Here is a 26,175-nt window from a genome sequence, read left to right on the forward strand (position 1 = left end):
CGTGAATGTAACATTATTTCTTTAGTCCTTGCAGTTTCTTCTGAAATAATTTATAACTCATTTAAAAATGACTTTATGTTTTCCTAGTCAAATGAAAATCTTCTATTCTGTGTTCTTCTAATGTGCAGTGAGAGGAGTTACTCAGAAGCCCAGAAGAAATTCTATCCATAACTGCCTTTTGTATCTAGAAAATTGCCTTTAGAAAGGATGTTGTTTCTGAAATAAAGTTGTATTGCCCAAATAAGTTTAGTTTACAATAATTTTCTCCTAAGTAGGAAGCTGCTTAACAGGCAAATTCAGTGCATCTGACAAAATGCAAAATTATACCAACTTAATAGTTCTGTCCATATGCTTAAACACTTTCAGAAATGATATTTTCCCCAAAGTATCAGAGGAAGACTTTTCCTTAATATTTACCATTCAAATCATCTTTTTGGAGTAATTGTTTTGTTGATTACTGGAGTCTTACTTTCTTCTTTTCTGTACTTATATTGTAATCTATCTTAAAGAAAGATTCTAGTTTACAAATAGAAATAGCTTACAAAACTGGGAATGCTTTTCAGTTTGAATCCTTTTGTCACCAATATGTTAACTGGGTAGCTACTAGTTATTGCTACTACTGGCTAGTTCAAGTTCATTAAATGTTCTGCTCAGCTCAGCACATGAGGGCAATTTTGTTCTCATCCTCATAGCCATGGAATACAGTTGCAATTTATTAAGGAGCTGTTGTATTATAGATTTGGGGAAGGCTGCTAAAGCAAAAGAGATGTTGGAAAGTTGTGCATACAGCATTTGGGATGGGGGAGGAGAAAATCTGAGTTGCTCATGTGATAGAGGCCTAAGAATGAGATGAGTTCCTGGTCATGTTTGTTTAGAGAAGTAGACAGTGATGCTAGCTTTAACTGGAAGATCTGGACTCCTCCAAAGGGCTGGCATGAAAGGTATAAACAGTTCAAGGACGAGAAGTGAAATACCAGGTTCTGTGGTGTTTGTTACAGGTTTTTCAAGCAAGATTATTTATTTATTTTTTTTAAATTAACATTCCTTCTCTCCGTATCTTCTAAGACATTTTGGATTCTTGTTAAAATCTGTTGTGTACATAGCCTAACTAAAAAAAAAAAAAAAAAAAAAAAAAGTATATGCATGTATTCTTTTCAATAGTAACCTTAAGAGTGTGAGAATTTCTTGAAGTTCTTATTTCATTAAGAGAATGAGAATAAACTCTCTATTGCTTGACAAAGAGGTTCATGAAACTCCTAGTGGAAAAAAATTTCCTGGCTGGAGTTTTCATTACCAATTTGAGCATTTATAACTATGAGTTTTCCATAATTGTAGCATTCACATAGCACAGGACTCAAATTTGTCTAGATAAGTTTTCACAAAGGGAAAAACTGTAAGAAATACTTGATAGTCAGTAGGGCAAATCTTTTTAGTGATTTTTTTATCATAAAGTTGGCAGAGAAATAAGTATTGTCTGGAACTAAATGTTGTTAGACCCTGTTGGTGTGAGCAAAGAACCTGATTATAAATAGGAACCTGACAGACCAAGTTGTCTAATGATTGAGTTGAAACATAAGCAGATTAACCACTACTAAGTTAAACTGATCTTTTGTAGAAAAGCAGACAAATATGTCATAAAGAGAGGGAAAAATGAAAATTTTCACATTTCAGTAAGATACATAAGCTGGAGACATACGACAAACACCACAAGAATGTGACTGTTTCATATGAATTTTTCACTCAAGTAGATACACTGTTGTTGAAAGTGATTTCTGTAAAATCCATTCCAATAATGATTCTGAACTACTGATTCACATTAACATTCTGGGATAAATTCTTCTGTACTCGTGCAGCCATTTAAATCCATGTGGATGTGTAGGTGTTATGAACGATTAAATTGTTTGCTACACTGCATCAGTTGTAACTGCTAGTAAGTCATAGAATCATAGAATTAGTAAGGTTGGAAGGGACCTCTGGAGATCATCTAGTCCAACCTCCCTGCTCAAACAGGGTCACCTAGAGCATGTTAGACAGGGTTGCATCCAGGCGGGCCTTGAAGATCTCCAGAGAAGGAGACTCCACAACCTCTCTGGGCAACCTGTGCCAGTGCTCCGTCAGTCTCACAGGGAGGAAATTCCCCCTCACGTTCAGGCGGAACTTCCTGTGCTTCAATTTCTGCCCATTGCCTCTTGTCCTGTCACACAGGACAACTGAAAAGAGTTTGTCCCCATCCAAGTCATCCTGGGAGGGATTTATCTTGCATTTTTAAGTGCTGTTTGTGTGAGGTTCCAATTGTAGGAGGAAGTACATTTAAAGTTTGCGGATTTTTTTATTCTCCAGTAGTTTCAGATATGTACAACTTTCTACAGACAATAAATACAAGACTAAAGCTTTTTTAATGTCTTCCACATTTCTAACCTTTGCTCTAAAAGTGAACTGTTTGAGGAGATATTTGTGCTAATGGTTATCAGACATGCTTTTGCATTGACATAGGATAGAAAGTAAACTTCTTACCTGTTCAGATATGTATTTCTAGTTCAAATAAAATTTTGGATTTTGAGAACTGTATTGGTGATACTAATCAATTTTGCAAAATCTTGCTATAGAATAAAGCTTGGATTTTCAGGAGATGGTACATTCTACAGGACTCCCCAATCAATATAGTGGAATAGACTACACTAGTACTAGGGTTCAATGCTAACCTCTAAATCTGCCTGATGAGCTGTATTTTTTTGACCTTACCTTCTCCAACATAAATGTATATCATTGTGAATGTATTTATAAAATTTCTTCAAAGGCAATGCTCTGGAACTGTACATAATTTTCTTTGCTGGGAGAAGGAGCTTACAGATAAGAAATACTATTTGGGTAGTTTAATATCTTCCCGGGAGGCATTTAGAGATGAAGAGTACTGTCTATTGAATGAACAGCAAATGGGCAGCTGCATATTTTAACAGTGTGGAGGGAAAAATGTGTGTATGTGTTTGTGTGTGGTGGGGTTGGGGGGAGCAAGACAGGAATTGAGCTAGTGGGAGTGTTTGGGTCTTGCTGTAAGTGCTTGGCTTCCCTCCAAATGTGTTTGTCGTGTTCACAGTGATGATCTGCTTCCTTCACCCCTGCACCTAACAGCTGCTTTGTACACATACTCATTTAATATAAGGGCAGAGCCAGCGGAGTATTATTATTATATGTGGTCACCAACCACTCAGAGTAAAAAGAACTGTCCAACAACTAGAAGGCTATTTGGGAAAACAGCTTTGATTTATGACAGCAAGGTCTGACTGTGCGATTATGGTGCTGTCCATCAGAACAGGCTTTTCTGTGCATTTTTGCAAGAGTAAAGAGCCACTCGCTCATCGTTTTGGAAACAAGTGTAGTGCTAAGTGAAAGGAAAACATCTGTGGAAAGTAGCCATTCTGCAGTTCCAATATGTTTTCTGCATGAAGCATATTGCTGAGTTTGTGACAACTTTTTCTCCGTAAACTATACTTTTAGGCTCACCTGATAAGGACAGATACTTTGGCTGGGCTTTGGGATATATTTCTTGACTTTTGGTTTTATGAAGTGTCTCTGCCTGGTCTCATGATTTGAAACTATTGGAGCAAGTCTTACTGCTTTTGTCATCTTTGTTCCTGTTTTTCCTTATTCCTGCTTGTTATGCTGTTTATACTGTTTCTTCTCTCCAAGTCATTGAATGTCATTGATGCTCAGGGCTGTAGAAACAGCTGAAATGTTACCAGGGCTGAAAAGGGTTCTGGAGCGATGTTCACTGATGGATGGGGAGGGCAGGTGATAACAGAAAGGCTGGTGAAGAGGAGTGTTGGAAATGGGTACTAGGGATATACAGAAAGGGCAGGGACTGGCATGAGTTGTACAAGGTTCTTGGGGTAGTGAGAACAGAAAGCTGGGAGTGATATCAGAGTAAGAATAAGGAAAGTATCCTTGACTGAGAAGAAGAGATGGGGAATTGCTGAGATGATAACGTGGCTTTGCTACTGTAGTGCTTTTTTCCCTCCTTCCTTGCCAGCTTCTCTTCTTCAGTTGCCTGTTGACCCAGTTTCTTCTTTCTCCACTAAAAGGAATAAGGAACAGGAGAGTCACAGGAAGGAAGGAGTGAATGATTAAACAGAACCACAAAGCCCAGTCAGACCTCAGTGTCTTGTCTGAAATGCAGTCCAGCCTCACCAGTGAGGCATGCCTTGAATCGTGGTTTAGCTCCATTCTTGTTGCCACAGACTGAATATGGAGTGGATGTCATATCAGGTAAATTTATCTGTTTTTCTTGTCTAATATTGCCCTTTTCACTAGTTTACTAGAGACACTTGCTGCTGGATGCGTACGGGCTGCAGCATGTGTTCTTTTTACCTGAGAAGAGTACTTTTTGACTCAGAATGGTGAATATTTGAAGTGTTTTGGGGCATGCTTATGCAGAGGTTTTTGTGTATATTAGCAGTGAATTCTACAAGGAAAAAATGATTTTCTTGACCAAAGAGGCATTTTTATAGTGTTTAAGTTCCTTGCTAGAAAATAAAGGGGGCATGGAGAGATGAAGGGAGCTGTGTTTTGAAAATCTGTGCAGAATGGGAAGTTTTTGGTTTCAATATAAATCCTATGAAATACGAGGAAAAGAAGGGAGAAGGGAATATTCCAAGCCCTGAAGAAATTATTGTCTAATGTGTATCTTTACTTATGTCCCATTCAGCAGTTTACCCTGACCTTGCAGCGACCCTTATTCCTTGGAGTTCATTGACTTGCAGTAGTTGAGCCTTGGGCAAATAAATCCTAATAATTGTCTGAAGGGTGCATTTGCTTATTTCCAAAATAATACCTGTTTCCTTATGTAAGCAAAGATTAGGTGTTAAAGTAAAAATTTTAAACAGATCATTAATATTTCAGAACAATGCAGGTTATGAACGAACTTCTTACTATTTGTAAAATTTTTATGTTTGTTTTCTAAAAAAGCTTTCAAATAGTAAAGAGGTGAGTCAAAAGAACTTGGGCACATGCCTTAAATCTAAATGCTTATTTCAATGCAAAAAACATTTTTTTTTGATTCAGAAAATTGGTTTGAAAGATTTCTAAAAGTGTGATAATTGTTTATATAAAACTTAGAGTCTTTTGTGAAGGTCACAGGGTTTAAAATGCTTTCTACAGATTAATTAAAAATTTGTTGAACTGGGAAATTGAAATCTAGAATAGTAGACATTTGGTTGTTTTGCTGTGAAATGTATTTATTTTGAAGAACTGGATGGCATTCAGTGCTAATGTTGTGGTTTCAGGCTGTTTCCTTGCAGACTTGTGGCTGCATGTCTTTCAAAATTCTGTGTTGTCAAGCAGGTAAACCAAATTTTAAATCAGAGCGACAAATGAACTGTTAATCCCTTCAAAGCAAGGCTGCGGGAGCTGGGGAAGGAGAAAAGGTGTGTGGGGGGTACAGGATAAATGGAAAGTCAGCACCGTGGTAGTGGGTAAACAGAGGATTTCAGTTTTCCGTGCTGCTAGGCTGACTCCATTTAGTGAGTATTTGCTGCATTTTTAAAAAGTGTAACTAGATGAATCGTTAAAATAACCTCATTAGTTTTAAACTATAACAAAAGTGAAGGGAACCAGAGCATGTAACTTAGTGGGTGAGGATGGACTTTTTGTTAGCTTTTTCATGGAAAGAATCTGATTCCCATTGGTAATCAAGCATTCTGGTGGTCATCTGACATTTCTTAGGGTGCAGACAGATGTGTCGATGGCTTGTATCTCAAAAGACCCAAGCTGACGCTCTCAGGCTGTTAGCCATTGGGAAATGCTCTGCATAACTCTCTTAAAATCTTTTGGCATCTGTTTCACATACCATATACTCTGGTCTTTTCGAGTTTCCCGTAAGGTTTCATTCTGCAGCTGCTTACCCTTGGAATCTCCTTCACTCATGCCATTCTCTCTCAGATCTTTCTTTACCTCTCTTTCCACATGGGCCATATTGCCCAAAAGGTGATGTGAGCCTCAGAAAGGAAGTCTGAGGAGGCTGGACTTGCTGATCAGATACTTTTTGTTTGGTCTGACATGAGGGCTGTGTTTTTTCTTGAGTCTGGGGAAAACAAAAAGAAAAAATGTGTATCTTCTAAATGAAAAGAAAAACACTTGGCAGGAGAAGGATAAAGCTTGGAAAAAAAGATTTTTATTAAATGAAATACAGAGCATATGAACAGTGATTCATTAATAAGTAAATGAATTCTTCAAATAAAGGCATATTTTTTTTCAAAAATGAAGGGATTTTCTGGACCTGGTTCTCAAAGCAGCTTGCACATACTCTGAATTTTGTTCAGCATGTTGTAACCTCTGACTCTAAGTGTTAGCCTATGTCTAGCTGCCATTTGCTTTCATATCTGGAATGCTCTCTTGCTCTCTCAGTACCTATAAATGGACTTAAGAACCTCCCAATATTTTGATAATATTGTGTGATGAAATATATTAGTCCTCTAGAGGCGAATTTAGTAGACTATGAAGTCTTCAGTTTTTCTAGGATGGCAGTAGTTAGAAAGTTGTCAGAAAATGGAGTAGAGCCCTAATCCCTGTGAAAGGAACATAATGTAATGTGCAAACTGAAAGTGAGCTTTGAGGGAGGAAAAGAGGAATTAAGTCACATCTGTGCCTTTCCAATTCTGATGAAATTTAGGTTGCCACAAAACCCACTTTGCATTTTCATGAGTTGACTATATTCTTGCTTCTGAAACACAGTGCCTATCTGCAAACAGAAAGATCTCACCAAGTTTGCTATTGGTGTGACCTTAGTAAGCATGGCTTTGGATGTAACCAGGTCTTTGATTCTCCTTACACTTGTGCTAATAGCTCACCCATTTTACAGGTTAAAATAGTTGATGCTGATGAGACGTTCCCTAAGTCACTGGAAGAAAAGAAAGAAAATCCTGAATCCAGTTGTGGTAGAATGAAGAATGATGTGGTATGGATTCAGAATACCTGGGTAGGCATAGCTTTGTAGTATAGCTGCTGTTGCCTGCCTGGGTTGCTTGGTGCTAGAGACTGATAGTCATTTTAGTCCTTAAGAACCCTGAGTCACCAGATTTCCATTGGGCAACTGCTCCTGCTCTTAGCTTCATTTCTGGCATACTACCTATGCTACAGTTGGGAAGGACATCCACAGAGGACAGTCATGTGGCTTTTGTATCTGTGCCAGTGGAGTCATCATTGGCTGAATATAGGGTGTTAGAGAATTTACATTGTCTTGGCTGTTGCACTGAAGGAGACTACTGTAGTGTACCTCAATTCTAGCTGTATTTTCTGTTGCTAATTCAAGTTAGAAGCTGACGTTCCTGCTGTTATAAAATCTTTGAATTATTCTGTGTTCTTGGAAATACTTTGGAGTAAGGAGATTTAAGTGGGAACTGGGGTGTGGGGAAAGGAGGGAATTTTTTATAAAAACCCAGTCAATGTGCTGTGTTTTCTGAAGCCCTATGTTTTCCATAGTCCTGTCTGCTGTGTTAGGGATGGCAATAGAAGTTTTTTTTTCACCAATTCTTTTCACCTGCTGCCTGAAAAGCTTAGATAAATCATAATATTAAGTGATTTCTTAGAGGCATCATGTGGTGTGTTCAAGACAAACAGAAAAATATGTAGAACTGCAGCGAGAGTCTTGTATTACATCTCTGCATAAAACATCATGCCTCATGCTTTATGTCCTGCCCTGTGGTTACACACAATTGCAATAAAAAAAAAATCCTGTACTCTGCAGGGTAGAAAACCATGAGAGAGAGAGAGAGATTTTATGTTAAGGAGTGCTTCGTGTATCTCATTCAGCATTACTCTCTGAGCAGAATGGGAATTATTGGAACAAACGCTTTTTAAGCTAATGCAAAATATCTGTGATTTGATGACTGTGATTTTGTGCTAATTTTTGTGCTTGTTTCTAAATGATTGTAATGAGCAGGAAAGAAGTATGTTCCAATAATGTATTCTGTGGTACTGGTCATTCATTTAGTTTGGTAGAATAAATAGAATACCAAAAACCTGCCACAACTAAGAAAAGACTTATTTTGCAGTTTATTTTTTAGCCTTAAATGGAAAGATAGGGAGATATTTTGAGCACATAGGAGTCTTTTTAATGGGTACTTAGTTACATACAGAATGATGAGAGTACCCCGTTAACTAATAAGTGTAGACATTTCATTCAGACTAAAACTGTTGGTCCTATTTAGACAGTCAAGACAGATCTTTCTAACAACAATTTTGACTTATTCTGATGATTCTTTTATACATATTTTCAACTATCATACATCTTTATAGTGATTTGTCAGGTTCTGATAGCCATTGTGCAAATAGCCATCTGAATTAGCACACAGCTTGTAACTAAAATGCTAGTCTATGTTTTTTTTTTTGTTTCTATTTCTGCCTTTTATTATTTACTTGAGGGTTATATTTTCACCTCTGTGGCTAAATTTCATTGGATTTCCATTTCATATTTTCTACTATCTCTCAGTCTTACTGTATATAAGTGCCTTATAGTTGGCTTATGGCTGTCTGATTCTGAGTTTTGCAAGAGGAAGACCTTTCGGAGGCTATTTAACTTGTGGTAGCTGAATATCATAGAATCAGTAAGGTTGGAAGGGACCTCTGGAGATCATCTAGTCCAACCTCCCTGCTCAAGCAGGGTCACCTAGAGCATGTTAGACAGGGTTGCATCCAGGCAGGCCTTGAAGATCTCCAGAGAAGGAGACTCCACAACCTCTCAGGGCAACCTCTTCCAGTGCTCCGTCACTCTCACAGTGAGGAAATTCCCCCTCACAGTCAGGCAGAACTTCCTGTGCTTCAATTTCTGCCCATTGCCTCTTGTCCTGTCACACAGGACAACTGAAAAGAGTTTGTCCCCATCCCCTTGACACCCTTTCTTCAGGTACTTATAGATGCTAAGATCCCCCCTCAGTCTTCTCTTCCCCAGGCTGAAGAGGCCCAGCTCTCGCAGCTGTTCCTCATAGGGCAGGTGCTCCAGCCCTCTGATCATCTTTGTAGCCCTACGCTGGACTCTCTCCAGTAGCTCCATGTCTCTCTTGTCCTGGGGGGCCCAGAACTGGACACAGTACTCGAGATGAGTCCTCCCCATGGCTGAGTAGAGGGGCAGGATCACCTCCCTTGACCTGCTGGCAACACTCTTCCTAATGCACCCCAGGAGACCATTGGCTTTCTTGGCCACAAGGGCACATTGCTGGCTTATAGTCAACTTGTCATCCACCAGCACTCCCAGCTCCTTCTCTACAGAGCTGCTCTCCAGCAGGTCAGCCCCCAGCTTGTACTGGTGCCTAGAGTTATTTTTCCCTAGGTGCAGCACTCTTCACTTGCCCTTGTTGAACCTCATGAGGTTCCTCTCCGCCCAACTCTCCAGCCTGTCCAGGTCTCTCTGAATGGCAGCACAGCCCTCAGGTGTATCAGCCACTCCTCCCAGCTTGCTGTCATCAGCGAACTTGCTGAGGAGGCACTCTGTCCCCTCATCCAGGTCATTGATGAAAAAGTTGAACAGGATGGGACCCAGTACTGAGCCCTGGGGAACTCCACTAGCCACAGGCCTCCAACTAGACTCCACGCCACTGATGACAACCCTCTGAGCTCTGCCTTTCAGCCAGTTCTCGATTCACCTTACTGTCCAGTTGTCTAACCTACACTTTCCTGAGCTTGCCTAGGAGGATGTTATGGGAGACAGTATCAAAAGCCTTGCTGAAGTCAAGGTACAGAATGTCCACTGCTCTCCCCTCATCTACCCAGCCAGTCATTCCATCATAGAAGGTTATCAGATTGGTTAAGCAGGATTTCCCCTTGGTGAATCCATGCTGGCTACTCCTGATCACCTTCTTTTCCTCCATATGTCTGGAGATGACATCCAGAATGAGCTGATCCATCACCTTACCAGGGATGGAGGTGAGGCTGACTGGCCTGTAGTTGCCTGGGTCGTCCTCCTTGTCCTTTTTGAAGACTGGAGTGACATTGGCTTTCTTCCAGTCCTCAGGCACCTCTCCAATTCTCCAGGACCTTTCAAAGATGATGGAGAGTGGCCTGGCAACAACATCCGCCAGCTCCCTCAGGACCCATGGGTGCATCCCATCCGGGTCCATGGATTTGTGAATGTCAGGCTTGCTCAGGTCTCTAATCCTATCCTCCTCAACCAAAGGAAAGTCTCCCCTTCTCCAGACTTTCTCCTGTACGTCCAGGTTCTGGGATTCCTGAGGGCTGCCCTTAGCAGTGAAGACTGAAGCAAAGAAGGCATTCAGTAATTCTGCCTTCTCTGTATCCTTTGTCACCAGGGCCCCCACCCCATTCAGTAGCGGGCCCACATTTTCCCTAGTCCTCTTCTTGATGCTGCTGTATTTGAAGAAGCCCTTCCTGTTGTCCTTGACATCCCTTGCCAGACTCAATTCCAGCTGGGCCTTAGCCTTTCTCACCACATCTCTACATAGTCTGACTGCATAATCTCTTACGGACTCTACACTGACTGTGAGAATTCATTGTAGTGGTTTTCCATGCGTGTGTGTGTTTTCTTCATCAGAAGTTTTAGATCAGGAAATGAGGGTGCAGGGTATGGTCACTTTTACACCTGTACTACATGAAGAGTACTCCAGCAGAACAGGTACTAGTAATTACTCAAGAACAGACCTAATGCTTTTCCTTGGCCCTTCATATCCTCCTGTCTTTCCCCATCTCTTTGAGGATGGTTTTCTCAGTGAGGACTTTTGTTTCTGTTTCCAGTGCTTTTCTGTTTATTCATTTGCTCTTAAAAGGAAGTGGAATAAGACTCTTCTGAATTCTAGAGTCTTTAGTTCCTTCACCTCCATCTCAGGGCTGATGTGCTGGAAAAACACAATTCTTCAAGCTTCTGCAGGCCATTAGTATTACACCTCTATATTGTGGGGAAGGAGCTGAGTACATGTACTCATCTGTTACTACAGAAAGGATCTGTGTGAGGTTCCAAGTATTATAATAGGTGTTCCTGATGTAAAGTAACTGCTTTCCGTAGCTGCTATTTCATTCCTTCCTTCAGTGTAGGAGATCTACTCCTACAACTACAAGAATTAGTCCTGCTTATTGACAGCAGTCATTTCACGGAGGCTGAAGTCCAGGATCTTGGCCATTTGCACGTTCATGGCTGAGAGAGGAGCAGAAAGTGTCTGCTATACATAGTGTTTTTTTTTTTTTTAATTGTCAAAAAATTTTTAGCTTGATTCATTACTCTCTAAAGAGTATTTGAACCATTCAGCCTCTCTCAAGAAAGCTGTATCTTAGGTTTTTTGCAACTTTGCTCATGGAGATCCTTCCTTGAAACCGACTCAGCCAGTTTTGTAACAGGGTAAAGGAGCCATTTACATTTTTTAGTGACTGCACAGTCTCAACAGGGAGAGAATAATAGTGATTACTGACTGTGTAAAAAAGAAAAATGTTAAAAATCTGTAGGATTAGCTATATAAAAGGTTTCTAGCTGAGGGAATGATCATGAGGAAATTTACATTATTGTTTGTAGATTTTTTTGTTTTATAATAACTTGTAGGTATCTTTGCAAAAACCTTCACTACCTTCTTTGCCTTCCCTCTTCTCTGCCCAGCATCTCCCGCCACCCCCCCCCCCAAAAAAAAAAAAAAAAAAAAAAGAAGATACCTTGGTGATGGCCATGAGTGCTGTGAGGGAGAGGGTAACATCAGTGACCTGGTGATTCTGTTTTGAGGATAAAGCACAAAGGTATTCAGTTAGTCTGCTTTTCAGAATGCAGCCACTGAACCTATAAGAAGAATGAAGAAATATTAAACCTTATTTAATATCATTGTAACTAGCAAGAAGTAGATGTTTGCAATTACAGGAAGATGCATTTAGCATTCAGACTCTTTTGGGAATTTATGTGGGGACCAAAATTGCCATTGAAGCCAATAATAATTTCTGTACTTTGAAGATTGAAATTAGGGATAATAATTTAAATAATGACTTCAGAGGGTTTTTTCACACAAATTCTGTAAAAATTACGTGTTTTGGAATCCATTAGAGAGAGTTTAAAAAATCCCCTTCAATAGCAGAAGGAAGCTGAAGCTCACCTATGGGAGAGTTTTGTGTGACTGCAGTTGCTCAATTCCTAGAGTATAATTTCGTATGTAAATTCCTTGTGTCTTTTTTTTTTTATTATTATTAACTTTTGCCTTACGAGCAGAAGATGTGCTTTTTCCAAGACAGTTAGAAGCCTTTATTTTGCAGTGCTCTGCTGCATCCAGAAGTAGCTAGAGTCAGAACTGTTCAATTCCTGGCAAGCCCAGAAATGATTTATGAGTGAATCTGTCTAAACAGTATTCATCTCAAACTGTATTCAGCACTGGAGAAAATCACGTGTTTGGCTCTTCTGTCTGCAGCCACTACTAGAAATTTTCTTAACTATATGCTGCCAGAAAGAGGAAGTATCAAATGTAAAGGTTTATGAACCAGCGAAGTGTTAAAAGGAACTGTAAAATAAGAGCTTTCTAGAGTATATCATGTGTACACCCTGACATATATCATTTTCATTATGGCTAGTGTGTTTCACATAGGTTTTGGGGATAGCAAATAGTCCCAGAGTTGTTATTCTATCAGAGTAGAAAAGGCCTGAAATTTATTTTGACAACTGAGAACTGAAATTCACTTTTCATGTAAACATCTAGTTGCTCTTACTCTCAAAAATGTCAATATTACCCATAATATCCTTAAACACTTTTTCATACCAATTAAAAGGACTAAAGCAAGTGATGCTCTTTCCTTCTGTCTAAGAGAACACTTTGTGAAGTAGATTTCTGTGTGGGTTTCCTTTTTTGCACTTTTTTTTTAATTATTTGAATAAATTGGGGGCACCACAGTAATAGTGGGTATGTTATCTAGAGCTTGTGAGTTTACTTTTTAGAAAAAAACACATCATTATTTTTTACAAAGTATTACTCAAATTTTCTCCTTTTTTTGGACCTTTGGAGGACAAGCATGTTGGAGTTGAAGACCTGTATTGGAGCTCTGCCTGAGCTTATAGTGTTGATTTGTAAGGCTATGAGATGTTTTATTCAGCTTTAATGACTGAAAATGCAGTGTGATATGATGGAGACTGCTAAAAGAGGATCTCTTTCTTTTTTTTTTTTTCAACGCTCTCTTTGTAAAATATGTCTTCAGTGGGAGAGGAAACAAATACCAATTTCTCTTGAAAATTCACATGGGTACTTTACATACTTATTTTTAATTTGACTGTTTGCATCTACAAGCATAGTTCAGGGAGTCAGATTTGATCAGCAAGCAGTAATGAATACAAGACACTGTTCAGTAGCTGCAAAGGTTGCTGTGAATTGCACAGTTCCAGACTGGTTCAATGAAGAATATGCCATATAGGTGAGCCTTAAATCCTGATACTTACGGTTTTATGTGCTCTGTTTTAGCTATTACTGCTTATTGTCCTTTCAATAGCAAAAAATATTTCAGTAACTCTCCCCACATGTTTCTATTTCTTATACCTGTTATAAATACTTTCCAGAATGAAATGACTAAATTAGCAGCTTTTTGGAATGTATTTTCCTAAGGAAAATAGATATTTATTCTCCTACATTTTATATTGTGATAGTGTTTCTTGAGCAAGTATTCTTGCTCAATATCTCTCTCAAAATAAGCTGATAGAGAAGCTAACGTTGGGCAGTCACAGACTTCAAGAGCACTCTGTCCTAAAGGCTTTATCTCTGCTTTAGGCCAAAGAATAGAAGAGAGGAAGAAACCTAGTAAAACAAGCAGTAAGAAATATTAGAAATATTTAGCTTCCAGGAGAAACTTAAAATCATAGGTTCATTACTTTTGAATTCCAAATAAAATTAAAATCTATGAAGACTGTAACTAAGTCTTGTGCACTGAGAAAAAAGATGAGCTCTGACCATTGATATGGAAGAAATGTTTGGAGTCAAGAATGAGTGGAATTGTGCTTTTGCTTTAAATATAAGCTCGGTAAGTGACTCCTAATAGAGGACAACAGTTAAAGCAGTCTTAATTTCCATGCTGCTTTGCCTCGCAATTCAAAAATGATTTATTGATGTTACATAGAAGTTAGTTCTGCTCTTCCTAATCACAGCATTTGGCTTTTCTGAATGTTCACTACTGACACCTGTACAGCTTTTTCATTTATACCAGTGTTTTCTTTTTTAAAACAATTCAAAGGTTAGATCTTGATATAGACAAAGCTATTTCAGTCTATCTCAGTAAGTGTTAGTAAGTGTACATTTATGCCTGACCTCAACTACTTAAATCACTTTGATAAGAACATAGCTTTCAAGGACCATGAGTTTTTTTTCCATCTTGTCGTCTTTTCTTTTTTTCCTTCCCCCATCTGTCCATTAACATAACCTGTGTTTATGTTACTTAAATGAGTAGAAATGGAAAACAGATTTCTTTTTTTCACATATATATGAGAAATTTATTGTCCTCTTTAGGACTGTTTTAGTATAATGTGTCATATAACCCTATTCTGTTAGTAAACAAGAAATTTAATTTGTATTCCCATGGCAATATTTTGTGTGCTTCATGTTAATTCAGTAAGGAATGTCACAATGTTCTGTGTCACAGAGTTTAAGCTTTTGGAAAGTTTACTTCATGAATCTTTAATATTTGATTGCAGAAGTGTGTTTCAGATTCCATATCTTCAGCTATGTTTTGAAGTATTAATATTATGTTAATAGCTTTTGAGATGTCCTTTAATATTTTTTTGTCTTCTTTATTATTTCAAAATTAACTTGAATATCAAAAATAACTAAGGCCGTTCTGTTTCCTGCAGTACTTTGGAAGCTTGCTTGTAATATTCTGTGTTGAACTGGCCTGTGGTGTTTGGACCTATGAGCAGGAAATAACGGTGAGTCAGAAAAGGAGGCAGCATTTTTTTAAAGAAGAAAACAATGATTTCCATTAGCTAGCTGTTTTCTAATTGCTGTAGTGTTTGTCTTTGTCTTTTATTCTGACAGTCTGACTTTGTGTGATTGTTTTTTTTTTTTTAACAGAGAATTTTTCTGGGAAAGCAAGTTGATCTTGAAAGGTCCTGTCTGGATTTCTCCCCATCCTCTTTATATTTGAGAGCCACATCCTGCAGACCCTTATTTACTTAAGGATTTTGTATTTAGTTAATTCTTACTTAGGCAGATTTTTACTGAAGTCAGTGGAAATTTGATAAAGAAAGAAATAAAGGTTTAAGATCTGTGTTTTGAGAGAGATCTGAGAAGGTGAAAGGATTTTGTTCTGAAAAATTTTTCATGTTTTAGAGCTATAACTCACTTTATTCTTTTGTAAACAGACAGTGTGTTCTCTTAATAAATGACCTACTATCTGCCGAAATCTTCACGCTGTCTCCACAAACTATAAATGTTGGTTTTATGCAAAACATGCCTTAGTTATAAAATACTTTTCTGCAAACTTGTGAAAAGGTTTTCTCTCTATCTAACTTTTATAACTGGTCTAACCTTTAATTTTCAAGCTGAAGACTTGTAGCCATCTTTAATTTCAAACACTGATCCATTTTCTTTTAAGTGACACATTATTTTTCTGGATGGTGTATCATTATGTTTTGTATTCAGTTTGGCACATATTTATGAATAGAGGGGCAAATATTTTCTCTTGAGTTGCCAAAATATGCCCGATTGGCTGCTTTTTTAAACAGCAGCCAATGTGTAGCAATTACATTGAAATAAGATGGGAGGGAACTCTCTTTATATTTACACAGTGCTGAGACTAAAGGAATTTCTGGCAGATCTGAGGAAATGTGGCAGCATTTTGTATGAGAACTCATTCCCGTGCTATACAGATTCTGGAAGAGTATTCTAATATAACAGTAATTAAGGCTATCACTTTACTTTAAATGTCAGCTTAAAATTGCATTTTAAATTGGCAATGCAGACGAGAGGCATGCTTCATCCTATGGGAACGGCTCTCCAAGGGTTTTGCCAAAAATGGCAGTTACAACTAACATCCACTGTTCCACAGAAGTCTTGTCAGTGGAAGCGACTTGATAGAACATACAGCGCACTGCTACATGCCTTCTCCAGACTTTACTATTCGATTAGAAAACCTGAAGTTACAGGTATATTCTAGTGTAAGTCTCCTCCCGCTCCGAGCTTTCTGTTACCTCCTATGCTAATGAAACCCAGAGCTAGTCTGATAAAAGCCAGTATAGCTTTACTGTTTATTTAGGCTTTGGTGACACTGCTTGCCTCAAAAAAAAATAAAATAAAATAAAAGGAGGGGGGGGGAGTGGGAACAAAACACAGCTGTCCCTACTCACCTTTCCCAACCACAGTAAGACACACTAAGCTCCATCTGTGCTGTCTACACAGTGGGTCAGAGTGAACCCGGGTATTCCAGCTCCTTGAGTTCTTCTTCTACTTTGCAGGAATTCAAGAGTATGAACACAAGCATGCAAATGGAAAGAACAGCAAAATAACTATTAAGAATGTTGTTTTCCTGTTTTTGTCTCCTTTTTTTCCACTGCTTTTACACTTTCTCTCCCTCATCCCCTGATATACTAAGCCTTTTTTATATTTTCTTTTTCTATCTGATTTCCTTTTTGTTCTTCTGCATTTCTTTGTTATAACACTAGTGTTCCTCAGGTAGTGAGATGGGCTAGTCTGAGCTTCCCTGCTGCTAAGGTTTGCTACTTACTGGAGTATTTTGAGACCCATAGGAAATATGGCAGTTTGTAAGAGTGGAGATACTACTTCCAAAGAGCATGCTCTCTGCTGCCCTACCAGATAGAGTTAAGACGACTCCCTTTAATACCTAAGGGATGACTTGCTGTCCCATTGGTTTCAGTGTAGCATGAAATCACAGGAAGCCCTTGCAGGCTTCAGAGAGTCTGTTAGCGTTAATGTACGTGGGCGTGTGATGTTGTCAAAATGCCACTGTGGCATAACCACCTCTCCTAGTCCAACATGAGCTCTCCTTGGCGTATGGACAAGTCTGCTGTAAGAGTCCCTGTATAAACAATTTTCCTTCCAGCTCTTGATAGCTCTCAGTATGAAGAGTGTGCCTTGTGACTAATCTGTCCCACCCACAGGACCAAAAAGCCAGTGAGGGTTTTCAGCTTGCTTGAGCGTTGGTTAAACCTGGGTACTTATTTGAAAAAGAGTAATGAATTAATATAAGCAGATCTGAACAGCAGATACAGCTTTACAGAACTTACATGCTAAAAATTAAAACCAGTATCTCTAATTTTTGTCTCTGCATTGTGTAAAGGTGTTGGCATATAGCCAAAGAAATGCATTTCAATATCATGTGTTATTGTGCACTACAATATGTGCAGGTTGACAAGAAGTTTTTTAATAGATGAATTCAAGTACTCAGTCTGACACCTTGACCTTTTAGTAGTAGACAAAGATACAGATATTAATACCTCTTCTTAGCTCCAGAATTTAAATTGCCTTTCCACAGTGGATTTTAGTTTGCTTTGTTATGCTTTTAATTTCCTTCTCTCACTTTTTTGCACTGATTTTTTTCTACTTTCATTGTTTTCATAAAAAGTTGGACGCCTTGTGTTACGTGCATAACCTTGGACTGTACTCAACTCAAATAAGATAGTAAAAAAAGTGTAGCAAATATGAGCTGAAGTGCAGTGATATCAAATATTATCCAAAGAAAGCAAAGTGCTAGCTTTCAACACAGTGTAAAGAGAAATGCATTGAGTACAAAAGCAAATTGTTTTATCATAGTGACGAATGTAAATGTTTGAAGTAGGAATAGTCTGTGATATTGTTTTCATAAGTATTTTTTAGTACTCTATTATTAACATATATTTTTCATGTGGACAATTGCAAGTTCAAACCATAAAGCACAGGAAATAGAAGTTCTGCTATGTGAGAGGTGTTCTAAATTTCTCAGTAGTTATTAATGTGATGTATGAAGTTTTACCAGTGGATGAAAATTTTAGTACAACTTAACCTAGCAGGAATGAAGTATTATTAAATGTTCTTGGTTTGAGAGGTCATTCAGGCAGGGATTGTTCCTGTGTTTTGTAGAGCATCTAGCACAACAAGGGCCAGGCTCCTTGGGAATTATTGTGATAATTTGTTCACTTAAATTACATTTATTGCATAGACAGAATGTTGTTACTGTTAGTTCCAAGTTGAATTGGATAGCTAAGCTCTAGCTGTTAGAGTAACTTGGCTCTTCTAGCCTCCAAATGAAAGCTGATATTGCAATTGTGATTTCTTTCACCATGGCTACTAAAAGCTAATGAGTACAAGGCAAAATTCATCAGGAATGGTATGCGTGCCTACAAGGGCAACTGTAAAGTCTTAACTCCTTGTTTCAATTTGGCAGACTGAAAGTTGTGCTGCTGGAACAGAAGTCAGTTTCTTATCTTTACTGTTAAGTGCATTGCATGCCTAATGCCATAGCCTTTGCTTGCATTGTTTCTAACACATTACTAATTGAGGATCACAGTCTTGACAAAAAGAGAGAGCCAGCTCCTCGTTCCAGAATAGTCATACATAGAAAAAATATTTTAAGTATCCTTTTTTCAAAGGAAAAGACCGTAAGTGTATGTACACAGATAAAAAGTTCACAGGAGTTAGGCTCACTGAATACAGTGTCTTGTTACTGTTCTTGAAAAAGACACTGAGATAGGATACATTCAGGATACCTGCATGCTAGACTTCAGTCAAAGCCATCAAGTCAGTGAAAAAGCTCTCCCAAGGCAGAATTCATCTGTTTTATGTGTCTAAGAGTTAGAAGTTTAAATCTGAGTTTGTAACCTCAGACAAAGAAGTGGATATGAGACTTCAAGGGAATGATTCATCTGCTCTGTTTTAAAAAATCTGTCTTGAAGTGAGATGAATTGCCCCATACTAGGTACCTGTTTTTTTTTTTAATTTTGTTTTTCGTTTTGGTGGGGTTTTTTTGATTGACTATAAAGGCAGTTTGAATGACTATCTTTGACTTAGGCAGCTACAAGTCAGATTCCTAAACTGGGGCAGAGGAATTCCATCTCTGCTCACCTGGATGGGGCTGGGTTCAAGTTTTATGCCAGAACAAGTCTGGTAATGATCTAATCAAGCTGTACCTAAAAATCTCTGAATCTTTCCAGAGTGCAACAGCTCCTTTCCCAGTGTACATTTATCTGTAAAAAGGTCTGATGCAAAAAAGTTTTTCCAGCTATTTTAATAAACATTCCCGAAGTTTTAATGTCTTTAAGAACAGAAGCACTTATTTTCCTGTTTTACTTGAATGTGAAGTTATTTTGTTCATCACACCGTAAATGTCTCTGGATAGGTAAAAATTCTGGGTTCAGAGCCCCAAGCCAACCAATCTGTTTATCAACTCATGAGTTCTGTTGTATGAATCACTTTTTCTTTCTTTGTTTCAGGTTCCAGTGCAGTGGTCTGATATGATCACTCTAAAAGCCAGGATGACCAATTACGGCCTACCTAGATACCAGTGGCTTACCCATGCTTGGAATTTCTTTCAGAGGGAGGTAGGACAACAGTTAATTCATGAAGTAGTGTGTGTTCCGTAAGTGGTATTTATCTGTTAAGGAAAAGATTTATTTTTTAATGAAAAACTATGTAGTGATGATATTTTTTAGATCACCTGATATCCAACTCTTTGGCCTTTGTGAACTCTAAAATCTCCCTGTATCTTTACAACTCTGAGAGGTCTCTTCTTCTCTTAGAACTTGTGTTTATTATTCTTAGGACATGCTGTAGCTTTATCTAATGCTGATATGTGCATCACTCTCTCTTTATTTATTTATTTTTAATCTACGTCTCCTAAAGACTTGCACCTCAAAAAACAAATACTGAATGTACAGTTTCTGGAAGTGATGTAGTCTTCAGTCATAACAACCTAAATAACTGATTTAAGTGCAGTTAAGTGGGCATGTAATTGTTAGTATTATTGAGTATCTAACAGTTCAACTCAAAGAGACAGAATATCTATATCTAGTTGGTGTAATTTTGGTGCAGTAAGTTGGTGCAGTACATGAAGCCTAATTAAAACATATTCAAAGGTTATTAAAACTCGTTGTTTGCATATGCCACCAATAATCCAAAAATAAGTAAAAATCAATTAAATTACTAACATTTTATTCTCCTTTGCCAGAGATGGTAGGACACCAATATCTTTTTTTATTATTATATTAAGAATATCTTGTATATAGAATTAAAAATTTGTGGGTAAAATAAAATGAACATCTCTGTATGCTATTTTAATATTAAATTGTGCTCTCTTTCCTGTATGCTTTGTTAGTTTCCTTTAGCAGAGCTGTCATGTCTAACATATGGTGTTACCTGGAAGTGAATGGGAAAGGAAGCTTCCAAGAAGATGCCCAAACAGTCTCTTTGGCTTTGGTTTCAGAAAGTGGTCAGGGAATTTTATTTCCTTTCACTAGGGAAAATAACAAACCAAAAAAAATGGCTTGGGTATTCACAGCTTTGCCCTGTAGCCTACTGAAAATCAGAATTGTTTTTAAAGAATGAATTATTATGTTACAAAAACATGAAATTGCCCAAGGTAAAACCCATTAACTCCAAATATAACTCACATGCAGGAAAAGAACTCTTTAAATGCCTGTCATTGTGCTGCTCTTGTTGAAATGTTGAAATCTATCATTGTTGCACAGATTTCCTGTTTATTTAAACATTTCCTGGCGACACTTGGTTAGTCTGTATTTATTTTAAAACCTGAAAGAAAGATTGAGGACTACATGAGCTGGAATTTTTTTTCTCCTCTGGCTATTCAAGTGCAGTGTGAAATCCAGTAATTCTTCATACTTGGAAGGTAGAGTGTCTGTGTCTATTCTGTACCTGAGGTAATATAATCAATCCTTGAGTAGAGCTGGTATTATATCTTGGTTTAAATATATAGCTTGATTAAATAAAAAGCTGCCTTTTATGCCCTGGTTATTGTAGTGTCATAGTAATGGCTGGATAAATAAGATTAGGAGACTGCTCCTGAGAAAGATCTGGCTTTAATGTGAATGTTAATAATAAAACTTCAATTTCTTTACCAAAGAAGCCACTGTCTACCCCTTCTAGGAGAAAGGAGTGTGTGGGGGAGTGCCTTTATAAGTTAAATTTCTTATGTTCCATCTATGACTAGAGGAATGATTTTAGGAAAAAATGAAGTTAATTGGGCAGGCTGTTTTACCACTCCTTGTTAATTGGTGGTGTGCCATTTTTATTTTGTCTGCTTATAACTCAAATACTGGATCTGTGAGCCTGGTATGTATTTTTAACATCTGAGCGGGTTGGAAATAATCTCTCGTTCACAACCCTCACACACACCCACACTCAGACCACTCTCCTGCTGGTCTAACATCAGAATTGTGAATATGCAGAGGAAGATAGGAAGCACTAATTGAAATCATGAGGGAAAAACTGGGAGAAAACAACAATTTTTTAAAAAATGAGAAAAAGAGGATGTTCAATGAGATTATCTTTACAGTTACAATGAAGAGCCACAGCTTGAGCTTTCCTTAGATACTCTCTTGCTGGAACTTGAGGAGAATTTGGACTCTGTAAAACAAATAAACAAACAAACAAAACAGGTAAAATGGAGATACATTTGACCTGTGGCAAAAAATCAAAAAAAATAAGGAAGTGAGACTTGCAAGGAGACTGGCAAAGTAAGACATGATGTGTGTAGACATGGTGTCTGAGCACTGCTATAATGGACTATGACTGAGGAGTGGAGTAATATATTGTGGCTGTGAAGTGGGCAGGTGAGGCAAATACTCTGAAGTGCACAGGTCAAAGAAACCAGGGGATGAATTACAAATCCTGAGGCTGATATTAGTGGTTATTTGGACAGGAAGCACTATTTTGTTCCTACAGCAAGGCCCTATTTTCAGTCATATCACCTCCCCATTCAATGCAGTGAAAAATTTCGGCATAGCTGCTTCAGCTCTCTCTGATGTGATTGCAGCTAAGGATGTGGTGGGGTGGTCATTTGACTTTAAATCTCTTGGTGTGCTTTTCAGGAATGACGACAGGTTGTTATTCTTGGTGGATTTTATAGCCAATTATGGCTCATCTGCTTTGCAACCAGTGTTCCTATATTTATGATTGATTCTGTTGCAGCATTTATTTTACTGTGATACTCTCTCCTTCTTCCACTTTCCTTTTTCTTTTCAGTATTTATGATTTCTGTATCCTTTTGCTCATTTTGTTTTTTTTTCTCACTTTTTTCTATGTTCTGATTAATCTCTGTATTCTTGTTCTCATTTGTTTTTCTTTATCATATTTGTTAATAGTCTGTTGTAGCCTTGGAGGCTTACAATATCCTTACTAATAAGATCTTAATCTTTTCTTAACAGTTTCTGTAGCCAAATATGTAGTTTTTCATTGCTGTCTTTATATATTAGATTATCATGTGTTAGTCCCTTGTAAAAACAATAGAAGAATTACAGGATAGGACAATTTCTGTGGAATAACACTTAAGGGAGCAGTAGAGATCCAAAAGACAGGGCAAAGTCTTTGACTTTTGATGTGTGCATTGATCACTGTTTTCCTTACTACTTTTCCTCAGTTTCTTCTTATGTCTAGGCATAGCAGAAGAATGTATGGAAACTCTACTGGATGCTTTAGATCCTGCTGGAATATTTTGAGAGGTTTTGATGGAAATTTATTGAGTTTTTGACCTGCTTTTATGAAGAAATGGCATTATTGCTGATCTTGCCTAATCCTTCTTTTGCAGTTTAAATGTTGTGGGGTGGTGTACTTCACAGACTGGCTGGAAATGACAGAGATGGATTGGCCTCCTGACTCCTGTTGTGTCAGAGAATTCCCAGGATGCTCGAAGCAGGCGCATCATGAGGATCTCAGTGACCTTTATCAGGAGGTAAGAAGAAAAATGTGGATATTCCAGAAAGCTTTTTACAGTCTTCCTGATCCAGTTATTTTCCAAACTCAACATTTGCAGTGCACCATAAAGGTTTGTAGAGTAAGTATATTTATTGAAAGGGGTGTTAACGCTGAGTTTTTTGACAGATTCCGTATTACTAATGAAGACCGCCAGAGATCGCTTTTCTGAAGCGTGGCATTCCTACTCGTGCACCCTGGTCCCAGTTAGATATCAGAAGATACTGTGAAGGTGGACATTGAAAATTAGGAGAACATGTATTGACAAAGATAATTGTGATTTTCAGATCTCCTGAGAGAGTTTTTCTGAAGATCTGAAGTAAATCAAAGATGAGGGTGGATATTTAATATTTGCAATAGAGTAGTAAAATTTGAGCTGTTTCTAGTTCTCATGTAACTAAACTGAAGCCACAAGTCTGGTATCATCTCAAAGGATAAGAATTTGATTACCTCTTTCAAGTAAGTGGCCCCTAATGTCCTTAATATTCAGGTCAGAATAGAGGCACGATTTGTCTTTTTTTTTTTTTTTTTTTTTTTTTTTTTTTTTTAAGAAGAGGGAAAAAAATCTTATCTGAAAGTGAGATAAGGTATTAATAATGCACTTATCACCTGAGATATGCTTAAACAATGGGATAATTTTTTATTTAGTAGATTGGAGTTAAACTTTGAGCTAATCAAAAAAAGTGTCTTAGTTTTGGTACAATGTCCAATCTCTTACTTGCCAAGGTAAGAGCAATTCTGCTACACTATTGTAATGAGAATCTAGAGGTATCTACATAGGAAGATGCTTCTGAAAAATCCTTTGGCAGATGAGAGCCCTTAATCTTTAAGCTAATAGCGTTAATAGCGTTTATGTAGGAAGGCAAGCAATTTGGTTGCTCCGTTGTGAGAATACACAGAAGCTTTGTGTGAAAATGCTCTTTCTGTCTGATTATGCTTGAATGATTATTATTTAGAAAGATTTTTAAAAAATGTAAAATCAAGAGAGGACCTATTAGAACCCTAAGCAGCTGAGGCGATAACTGTAGCAAATTGCTATTATTCATAGAGTAAAAACTAAAAACCCTTAACTGTTGTCATGAAAACTTTGTCTAAGTTAACTTTGAAACTTTGAAAGTTTCCTTTGTCTGCAGATTATTTTACAATCCACTATTTTTTTTTATGCTGACAGATGTCTGAAGACCTCTACTTATGCATGCAGTGTCAGAATGACCAACAGTCCAAGTAACCAAAATGATCATACTGTAGAACTTTTCAGGATGCTGTCTTGGCTTTTGTGCTTTTGCAGTTCAGGGAATTCCTGAACAAGAGCTAATGTTTTGGGTTTTGTCTTGAAAAAAAAGACAGTTTTAACTACGTAACCTGTGAAGACTCTGCATGGTTGATGTATCCAACATGGTATAATTGGAAAAATTGCATTCCTGCATGTAAAAAAACACACACACACTCCTCAAAAAACAGTTTGGTGTAGTTCAAATTACGTTTTTGTTCATAAGTATACTAGATGAATGGAATAGATTATGATAGGAATAACAAGAATATCAAATGCTGTTCAAGGAATAATAGTTAATATTTAGAATATTTTAAGTTTATTCAAATTCTTAGAATCTTTTATAGGATTTTCTTAGCAAAAATATTTTTCTTGAACTTAATAAGTCTAATGACTTATTTTAAGCTGTTATTATAGGAACAAATTTTTAACTATTTAAAGAATTGTGAGAGTTAGAGCAGTTTTAAATATAGATTATAGTTTACTGGTTGACATCTAAAGTGGTTTGCAAAAACTATTGTTCTAAGATTTCTTTTCTTATCTTTTATGTTTACTAATGCTAGTGAGCTGAAAATTCCTAGAGCTGAGTTCCGTATTTCTCCAAATTCTGCTATGTTCTAGATCAGAAAATGTATGGGATAGTCAAAAGTCCTTTTTTTTAATCCCTGACATTAAAGGGATTAGAGTGACTTTTAAGAGCTACTCTTCTGCTGTGTTTATCAATGAGAAGAGACTGAAAGTGTAAGTAAATAAATAAAGAAACCAAGCAAACTCTCTACAACATTTTGTGAGTCCTTTAGTATTAGAAGTTCTGATAAGGCTCATGTGCAAAAGTTTTAACAGTGAATTAAGTCCATGTTTGGTCACAGTGCTGAAGTTGCATACAGATGATAATAGCTGAATCTGTCAAACTGAAAATATGTACTCAAAATATGAAAGGAAACACAGGTAAACTAATTTCCTTAAATAATCAGAAGTGATAAAAACTTTGGATAGATTCTGGAAACTGCAGTTTTACAGAATGCTATGTAAGAGGGATTAACCATGTAAACTTGAATCTCATCACACACACACACCCATCCCCCACAAATGTAAGTATTGTCAAAAAGGCAGTGTTTTTTGGCTAGTGAAGAGAACGTGTAGCCGGAGGCTCAAGTGGTTTTCTCGTCATGAGCGATAGATCTAAATAGAGCTCCTGTTGTGGGACTGAATTTTTAGTAGGCGGAAAAAGTCAATCGCCTTTAGAAATTTAGAGTAAGGTAAGAAAAACCAGACAATTCCTGAATCTAGGAAAATAAGACGAAAGTAACGGCTAGATGAGCCTTAGCGGAATGAATGGAAGCCACAACATAAATGCATTGCAGTAGAATGGCTCTAAGACCAAGAGGTGTATCAATCGCTCTTGTTTTTTCCATTAAACTGGCAGCTTCAGAGCTGATGGGGGAACAATTCTGACCACATGCCTTGTTTGTCATTTTACAGAAAGCTCAGCTGAAGAATTCACTGTTCTAGCTATTAAAAATTCCTGAAGATGCTCATGTTCTTTTCTTTCTGTCCTTGATTTAAAATCTATGCACCCCCCCCAAAAAAAAGACACCTGGATATATATATTTTTTTTAACAAACAATAAATCTATTCATTCTGCTACCAAAATAGCTTCAGATGCTCTGCTATCTCATTTTTCCTAACTGACTTCTCTGAGCCTCCTTAGTGTATACCTGCTTTCAAGTATATTTTGTTTTAGTAACTGGTGTTGTGGTTCAATATGCAGAAGTGATGTCATTGACATGGAGTGGTCCACTGGATTCGTATGGTACTGCAGACTTGCTGAATAGGAATTATTTAATCTGTTCTGGACTTGCAGGCATCTATCCTAGGCCATCAGCAGGACCAGAGAAGACAGAGCTCTCAAAAGGCAGGTGCCTCAGGAGGCCAGTCTGTTCTAGGGAATCATAAAGACAGTTGCACAGGTTTTCTTTTAGTCGGCTAATTAGAGAGCTTCTCTTACCTGATGGTAATGCATGCAACATTGGTTACACTTCAGAGAAG

General features: G+C 37.6%; 1 protein-coding gene across 4 annotated transcripts in view; it reads left to right on the top strand.

The window, feature by feature from the left end:
* TSPAN12 (tetraspanin 12) overlaps positions 1–26,175 on the top strand; it is a 51,127-nt gene that overhangs the window by 20,477 nt on the left and 4,475 nt on the right. Inside the window, exons 5-9 of one of the 4 annotated variants that reach the window (XM_062566818.1) lie at positions 6,854–6,970; positions 14,792–14,866; positions 19,364–19,471; positions 22,693–22,836; positions 24,028–24,124. In XM_062566818.1, the coding sequence (XP_062422802.1) occupies positions 6,854–6,970; positions 14,792–14,866; positions 19,364–19,471; positions 22,693–22,836; positions 24,028–24,084 (501 nt within the window). In that variant the 3' untranslated portion in view covers positions 24,085–24,124. Of the gene's footprint in view, positions 1–4,079; positions 4,264–6,853; positions 6,971–14,791; positions 14,867–19,363; positions 19,472–22,692; positions 22,837–24,027; positions 24,125–26,175 lie in introns of those variants that run through there. The other 3 variants (XM_062566829.1, XM_062566799.1, XM_062566809.1) reach the window with 3 other exon arrangements.

The sequence above is a fragment of the Rhea pennata genome, chromosome 1 (assembly GCF_028389875.1).
Source record: "Rhea pennata isolate bPtePen1 chromosome 1, bPtePen1.pri, whole genome shotgun sequence".
In the NCBI taxonomy this organism is placed as follows: Eukaryota; Metazoa; Chordata; class Aves; order Rheiformes; family Rheidae; genus Rhea; species Rhea pennata.